Source organism: Panicum hallii, chromosome 5, assembly GCF_002211085.1.
Source record: "Panicum hallii strain FIL2 chromosome 5, PHallii_v3.1, whole genome shotgun sequence".
NCBI lineage: Eukaryota > Viridiplantae > Streptophyta > Magnoliopsida > Poales > Poaceae > Panicum > Panicum hallii.
Genome location: NC_038046.1, coordinates 19,428,887 through 19,436,838, shown reverse-complemented (window position 1 = coordinate 19,436,838; position 7,952 = coordinate 19,428,887). Strand labels below are relative to the sequence as shown.

The 7,952-nt window shown below is 42.5% G+C and overlaps 2 protein-coding genes across 2 annotated transcripts; both read left to right on the top strand.

Moving 5' to 3' along the window:
• The first annotated feature begins 1,917 nt into the window (after window positions 1–1,917).
• On the top strand, window positions 1,918–5,083 carry LOC112895039. Its single transcript, XM_025962904.1, has 4 exons — window positions 1,918–2,275; window positions 2,933–3,038; window positions 3,660–3,803; window positions 4,372–5,083. Exons 1-4 carry the CDS (start codon window positions 1,998–2,000, stop codon window positions 4,645–4,647), a joined length of 804 nt encoding a protein of 267 aa, XP_025818689.1. The 5' UTR covers window positions 1,918–1,997; the 3' UTR covers window positions 4,648–5,083.
• Window positions 5,084–5,225: 142 nt separating this feature from the next.
• Window positions 5,226–7,721, top strand: LOC112895040. The gene is made up of 7 exons (XM_025962905.1): window positions 5,226–5,386; window positions 5,497–5,558; window positions 5,689–5,772; window positions 6,164–6,218; window positions 6,875–7,010; window positions 7,198–7,248; window positions 7,345–7,721. The coding sequence occupies exons 1-7, from the start codon at window positions 5,308–5,310 to the stop codon at window positions 7,442–7,444; spliced, it is 567 nt and encodes a 188-aa protein (XP_025818690.1). The 5' UTR covers window positions 5,226–5,307; the 3' UTR covers window positions 7,445–7,721.
• Window positions 7,722–7,952: the final 231 nt, after the last annotated feature.

The window sequence follows — 7,952 nt, the reverse complement described above, 5'->3', positions numbered from 1 at the left end:
TGATCCCGGCTCCACCGACTTCAAACATCTTTTTCTCGTTCGGCTGTGGCTTGACATGGAAAAGGTAGCAGAAGAGATCGAAATGGGGTTCTATCCCCAGATAAGCTTCACAAAAATGGACAAAGATGGAGATATGAAGAATAGAGTTGGGATTGAGATGATGAAGCTGGAGGCCGTAATAGTAAAGAAGGCCACGAAAGAAGTTAGACGTCGGGAGGGCCAACACGCGCTTGACACAATGTTGGAAAACAACAATCTCCTCAGCTTCATCTAACAGCCTCTTGTCACCAGTGGCAGGCCGCCACTGGATAGTCTCTTTCGGCTGAAGAAGTCCATCATCTACAAGTCTCTTGAGATCAGCCTCAGAGCACTTACTTGGTCTCCACACGTCGCTGGCGGTAGTGGCGGGCTCGGCCTCCTTCCCCTTCGCCTTGGCGGTGCCCTTCTTGCCAGTCATCCTCGTTGCCATGAGTCGTTTCACTCACATACGCTCGGGGGCTGGGGATCTGGGTGGTGAGGCGGTGCTCTAAAGAGGAGGAGGGATGTCTTGGCGGCAACTCTAGCCTAGATCTAAATCTGAAGCCGGCGGCGGCTGCGAGACGAAGGAAGACGAAGGGTTAGAGCAGTGAAAGTGAAAGGGTGAGTAAACCCTAAGTTACGGCGCGGTTAAATAGCCAGCGGTGGCCCCACAGTTACTGTGCGGAATGCAAACAGTTTTTGGAATAAGGATTTATTTTGAGCGGTAATTTCAGGTTGTTTTGAAAATGTTATTTGTTAAACCATTTTTCAGGGATGTTATCCCCAAAAAAGGGTTTTCCGAATTTCTAAACCTATTTGCCCATTTTAACTATTAAAATAAATTATTATACATAATCTATGCCACGACTCTTGAGATCCCTTTTTTCAAATCTGGGAATTTAGATTCAAGGTTGGGGGCTGCGGGACACATGTCATTGACAGCTTATTTTTTAATTTTTTGGAAGATAAGGACAGAAGATTCAAGACTAATTTGACCCTCAGTCTGATTTTTCGATTCAACCTAAGGCTCGGGGGCTATTCCATATGGAGTGCGAGTTTAATCGCATCCCATATAAAACAAGACTTGAAAAGTACTCGGGGCACAAGCACCTTATAGTCTCAATGCAGCCAAGAAAGTACTCAGAAGACACCTTGAAAACGAAGTTTGGGAGAGCTTGAAGACACCTTCAGAAGTACTCAGAGCCTGCTATACTCGGCTACAAAGAGCCGGGACTGTACACATGGCACGCATATTCTAGGATAAGGGATGGGACATGGCCCATATCTTATATCTGGTGTAACTACTCATGTCGGACTAGTTGGAACAGAAAAATTACCCGAAACGTACTCGGATAGAACTTCTAATCTAGTATCGGGGTAGGACTTCCATTTAACCCTGTCCCCCAGACTATATAAGGCGGGCAGAGACCTCTCCAAAGAACATATCATCTAAGACAATACAAACCACCACATAGGACGTAGTGTATTACGCTCCCCGACGGTCCGAACCTGTCTAAAGTTTCGTATTTCTTGCATCTTCGAGTTTTTAATCTCGACGATACCCCACCCACAGTCAACCAATTCGGAGGTATCTCTCGATGGGTTTGGAGGTTAAATTGTGGCTCCTAAAATATGCTTCACTAACTGCTTCATCTGGATCAAGAAAATAATTTATTTTTTGGAAGACTATAGAAATGTAGTAAGTACTATGTTTATAATTTATTTTTTGGAAGACTATAGAAATGTAGTAAGTACTATGTTTATAGGGAAATTAGTAAGTGCTATTAAAATTTTAAAAGCTGGCACAATACCATGCATCGCAGTCGCAGGGACGAACGCAGGCCATGAAGTAGGCCCATGAGGCCCGATACCTCTCTCTCGGTCTCTCTGCTCGCCGCCTCTTGCGCTGCTTTCCTCCGTCCATCAGAGAGAGAGAGAGAGAGAGAGAGAGAGAGAGAGAGCAGGCTCCACCGCACGGCATGGAGGAAGGCGAGTGCGCCCTGGGCGCCGCCGCGATAGGCGAGGAAACCCTAAACTACGACGGCGATGACGTCGAGATGGCCGACGCGGACTCGGACGCGGAGGAGGCCCCCGCAGCTGAAGTCTCCGCCGCCGCCGGAGGAGTAGGCGGCGGCGAGCAGGCGGAGAAGGGCGGACCAGAGGGTAAGAATAAGAGGAGGAAGAAGAGGAACAAGGGGAAGAAGAAGAACAAGGGGAGGAAGGACGGGTCGCCCACCAACATCGCCGACATTAATCGGTAAAAACCCTCGCCATAGTCACCTAGGGTTTTTATGTTTCGCGGTAGGTACGAATCGTCGAATCGAGATGCAGTGGATACCGATTGATATTGTGTTTGCTTTTCTCGAACCGGCAGCCGTAGACCTGAACCGCTGGATGAATTTGCCCCCAATGCATTTAACGAATTGGACATTTAGAGCCCAGAACTGCTAATGCGTTTTAGGTGAAATTTCTGTATGGAGAAATAGTTTCAGTTTCCCTGATGGTAATTACCTACAATAACACTGCTCTTGTAAACAGATGCTCTCCATGATCATAGAATTACGTTTTGCAATCAACATTCATATTATCTTGTATCAAACGAATTTGAAGTAATTCTGGCTTGATGGCATGGTTGCTGTTAAGAATATCATAGGTTGTCCTTATATGCCAACGCTTCTTCTGATCTGAATAGGCTTATGTAGAACTCGGCTTCTGAACTGGCATCTTGGCAGACTGTTTTATTTGACAAACGGCTTGAAGTTATTTGAGTCATGATCACTTTGTCATCTCATATCGGTATTTATCATTTGGCTTCCATTACCACTTATTCTTTCCAAGGAAAGACTGTCTTCCATTTGCATTGAATATATGTTAGGTTGGCTAATTTCACAACTTTTTTTAATCCCTATTGCAGATTTGTTCTTAACACTTGCAAGCTCTTGAAGGAGAAGAAGTCGTACCTTGTCTGGGAAGCTGTTGGCTGCCTTGGTGTCACTGCTGTCAGTGATCTTGTCAGAGAGGTATTGCAATGCTTATGTTGAACAGTAATGCTGAAAGTTTATCTGATCAGTGGAGAAGTTTATTAAAAGAATTAGATTAACTAATAAATGGCTTCTTCCTTCTTCTACTTCATTTCTTTTTTGCTAAATCTGTACGAATACCATAGAATATTTGTATCTTAAGCTAGTGTTGATCTTTTTGTTTTGCCTGGCACTTCAGTGGTAGACTGCTATAGTAAGTTGTCTTACCCTTCATTGGAGATCTGTTGCCGACTGCTCTTACAAGCATCACTGCCTCGGTTCTTTTTGCAGTTTCTTGGATTTGTTTGTTTTGTATACTTGAGAGATTTGGAGTTATTTCGGAAGAATGTCTGAAAAATATTACCATCTACATACTTGATTTGGTGACAAATCAATTGCAGTTAAGTTTCTATTTCATAGCTACCTCCGTGCTGTCAGTCCTAACATTCACAGATATACCATCGTCTGTAATGCAAAAGTCATCAACAATCAGTTCTAGGAGTTAGTGTATATATATAGTGTTGTGTTAAAACTGGTGTTTGATTTATAGATGGATAATTCGTGATACTTGGATGTTTATTACTTCCTACTTGTTATCCTAACAAATATATTTGATTCCAGGTGGAGGCTATTCAGAAGTGTGGTGGCCAGACTATTGCTGATGGAAGCCGTTTTCGCACTGGTGGTGGAATTCTCTGGAACATCTTAAAGTCGCGGGAACCCAAGGCTTACAAGAAAATAATGGCAAAGGGGAAGGAACTTGAGGTACACTTTTGTATTATTATGAATGGATTAGTTACGTATAGATGCTCACTACAATAACAAGAAGAACAGCTACTAGACCTTTTAATCCCAAGCAAACTGGGGTAGGCTACAGATGAAACCTAGAAAGAGCCACAAAAGAGGATTAAAAAAGTAACCAAGATATAGATGTTTGCTGCTTTAGCCTTTAGCAATCATTTGTATTTTTTTCACAACTTTCTACCTTTCCAAAACAACTTCTGGTATCATTGTTCCTGGCTATCGTTATAATATAAACTGTTGATGAAATCATCAGAGTCTCTGGCATTGTTTTCTTCTTTTAAATGAACCTAGATTTGTGAACACCTCACTGCCTGAGTGAATTAGAATTCAGTTCAGGGTTAGATTGCTGCCTCATCAATGAAAAGGAATATGGAAGAATTATTGTGGGTTTAATTTTTTTGCCCTGTAAGAATTATTCTTTGTTGACATCTGTAACATTACATGTTTACACCATCTTTTTATTTGCTTAATGATCCTTTTTGGCCTCTGTTGTATGGTATTAACTTATATACTTATTTCCTCCTTGCAGAAGCAGTTTAGGTATACAAAACGACCACAGATGAGCAGAAATGAAGATGCAAGTTCACAGGGCAGTGCATTAATTGACGATGAAATCGAAGAGCAAGAGCAAAAGGAAGTGTTGGATGATCCTGAGCAGTTGGAGGATGCGGAGAAGGCACCTCCATCAGACAATAAAGCTCAACGCAAACCACTAGCTGACAGAATTCGTGTTCCTGTTGCTTATAATGATCTATTTGAAGAGGGAGAGATACACGAAGGAGAACCACAAAGTGGTAGCATTTGAAAGATTTGCCTCGACATGAAATGCGAGCCCCAAAGGAACGGCCCATAATGGCAAGAGGATATGTGTGAACTAGTGAGCCATCACTGCAGTGTAGCCAATTTCCCCCCTAAACATGATCCCCCGTGGTCTTGCAGTGATGTGTGTGGCGGATGAGATTTTTTGTTACGCCAAGAACCAATGATGGGCCTGAATTCAATGTTCAATGCAAATCGTGGTATTGGTGTATAAATGTGTATTTATCACTTTTTTTTCACCATCCCTACTAGAGGATATGGAGGAAGACAGAATAGTGTAGCATTGCGCTTATCGTCGTGGTGTTAGTGTTGGCTTCGGCTTTCTACTAGGGTGAAAATACAGTGATGGCAAGCTTGTGTTAAATAGATTTGCCAACTAAAATTTTGGCAAATCTTTTAGAATTTCACTTCAGCTTTGCCCCGAGTTCATCGTCTTATAAATTCTCGCCTATTTCAAATCTTGGTATCAAATTTCCAAATTTGCCCTTAATAAATTAGGTTCAAAAAAATGACAGAATTATTATTATATAAATTAATCTGTTTTGAGTGAAACTGCTTAAAACATTAGTCCGTCTGCCATTCCAAACCCGCACCCAACGGAACAGCGAATCGTCATCTCGTCCGCGCGGAGCCGGCCGCGGAGACGATGGCGACTAGGCGGTGGTGGAGGCGGCGCGACGGCGGGGACGATGACGCCGACGACCTCGTTCCCTTGGACACCCAAGGTACCATGCGATTCCACGCGCGTATCCCCCCGGCCCCTGGCCCTTGAGGCTTTTGGCACTGCTGACTCCACGAACTCGAATCGTTGTCGCTGCGGTGATGCGTTTCGCAGAGCAAGAGGAGCTGGTCCGGTCGCTGGAGCAGAAGCAGGCGCAGCAGAGCAGCCGTTGGAGGGTGCGTTTCCGATTCCCCGATTCCTCCGGGCTGACGTTATTAGGAGGAGAGATCTTGCCATGGGTGCGGGGCGCTGGTTTCTGTCTCGATTTGGCGATTCCGTGCTCACATAACCTGCTGTTTTGCGCAGCGCGTCTTCGCGGGATTCCTCCTGGGTTACGCGGCCTTCCTGGTCTACTCCAGCTTCCACCACGCCTGGTCTCCTTGGGAGCTGGTTGGTTGCTTAATCCAATCTACTATTTACTTTTGCTTGTTCTTTTCATGGCGTTTGGTGGTCGTTTATGCCCAATTATTGATATATACCTAGTACCTGCCATCAATTGGGGTCACTCACCACAAATTCCTTCCATGCTGGATTAGGATCATAAGGATCAAAATCATGTTATTTTGTTTTGTTATTACTAGTCACTGTTGATATATGCAACATTGGTCTATACTTTCTTACACTTTCTTGTGTCCTGATATGCTTGCAATTAGAAATAACCAGTCACTGCTGTATGCTTGGCACTGTAACATATTACTATCATTGCAAGAATCAAGTTTTTCTTATTGGTATGGACGTTTGGTTATCTGTTTGCCTAAAACTGTTCTTCTCCAATTAACAGCGGTACCATGCTTACTTCATGGAAGATTTGCCTGCACCAATGGTCATAATTGCAGGTTTGGTATCTTATTCAACTGTCACGGCCGTGAGGCAACCATAACATCAACATTCTTGTTTTATCTTTCGAACATTGTAACAAACCACCTGTTTTATGCTTCAATCTGAACATTTTGCTGATCAGGTTGTTTTTAGGCAAAGTTATCTAGGGTGCTTACTTACAATTTTATTTTCCACTGAAAACAATTGTGTGCTTCTCCATGTTGCGAAAAGATATATTTCTAGATCGCAAAATAATTATGTTGATTGTCATATAGGGATCTGGTTTGTACAGTCATATGTTCCTGTGCCCAATTGTTCACAATGCTTATGTCTTATCTTAGTTCTGCTTGGTCTTTGAGCCTTGGACTTCCCTGATCATTTCAATCAAAGAACAGTTAACTATTAGCAAATGTTTGTAATTATGATTTTTAGTATCCTACCAGTAGACAGTCGTAAACTTAGGATTCTATGAAAAAGGCTAGTAGAAAAAATGATATTAGTATCTTACCAATACTTGGCTGTTATTAATTTGTTCAATTAGGACTTCCATTTTACCCTATGATCCCCAAATAAATAGAAGAACATGGAGCTCATAACCTGATAGGCACAAAGGCATATATCACCTAACTCAAAACAAGCTTTGATCTGAATATTTGTAAATGTGAAATTGCAGATTGGATAGCTGCCCTAGCATGTCTCTTTGCCGTTAAAGGATTACTACAGAATTCAGGCCCATCAAAGAAGTGGATGTGGTATTCATGCTATATTGGCATTTTGGTAGCCATCTTTTGGACGTACTACATCTTGAGGTATATGATGTCAGTCAATTTATTCATCATTTTGTCCATCCTGATTCCTGCATCAGTTAAATGCTTTTTCTAATATTCTAGCATTTCAAACAATTCATGTCATCCAGTACTGTTCTATCAGTTGCAGCTACATTAACACACAACAATCATGTCTAGAGATTGTCATTTCTAACTGTTGGTGTTGTAGGTTGCCAAGAATTCGATGGGATGTGGCATGGCTCCCACTCGGGCCTCTAATGTATGCACTTGAATCTCTATTCATCTTCTTTCAGTGACTACTGATGAATAGTAATAATGAACATATTGTTGTCTTCTATATCTGGTTCCTGTGCAGAGCTGGTGCATTGAGCCTGTACGTGGACCATGTGCTTCTGGAGTCGATGCACGATATCAGCACATTGAGGAGTTACATGTATAACTTCAAGGCCTTGTAATGTTAAGTATAGTTTTCCTCACTCCTGTGTAGCTGCATCTGCGGAATAGGCTCCCGTAATTTCTTCTTCACTTTTAGAACCCCCTTGGTACCGGAGTTGTGGAGGTCACTTGTCACATGGGTTAACATGAATTTTCGACCTCAGTGACTACATGTGCATCATTTTTTCTTTGTGATGGATGTATGTACGAGCTGTGATATCATTGGCACCACAACGTTTAACTCTAGCACCTGGTGATGTTTGTATGAAATTTGATGATTTTGATGGAGCGCTGACACCGCAGGCGTTTTGCTCTAGCTCCTCTAACCTCGCGATGTGAATTTTCATTCCAATGTTTGGGATATTTTTTTTCACTTTCGTGAGTGGATGGTCCGTGTAAATAGACGATTTCGTGGCTTTTGTTGGACTGATGCTGGGGTAAGCAACGTAGGGGAAAATAGCCTTGTTTCCTTTTCATAGATTCCTTATACTCTTTGTTTTTACGAGGGAAAAATCCTTTTCTATCCAT

Coding starts and splice junctions, on each gene's coding strand:
- LOC112895039 (XM_025962904.1), top strand. CDS start 1,998: ATGGAGGAAGGCGAGTGCGCCCTGGGCGCCGCCGCGATAGGCGAGGAA. Junction 3,039..3,659: donor TCAGTGATCTTGTCAGAGAG/GTATTGCAATGC, acceptor ATTTGATTCCAG/GTGGAGGCTATTCAGAAGTG. Junction 3,804..4,371: donor CAAAGGGGAAGGAACTTGAG/GTACACTTTTGT, acceptor TCCTCCTTGCAG/AAGCAGTTTAGGTATACAAA.
- LOC112895040 (XM_025962905.1), top strand. CDS start 5,308: ATGGCGACTAGGCGGTGGTGGAGGCGGCGCGACGGCGGGGACGATGAC. Junction 5,387..5,496: donor CGTTCCCTTGGACACCCAAG/GTACCATGCGAT, acceptor TGCGTTTCGCAG/AGCAAGAGGAGCTGGTCCGG. Junction 6,219..6,874: donor ACCAATGGTCATAATTGCAG/GTTTGGTATCTT, acceptor GTGAAATTGCAG/ATTGGATAGCTGCCCTAGCA.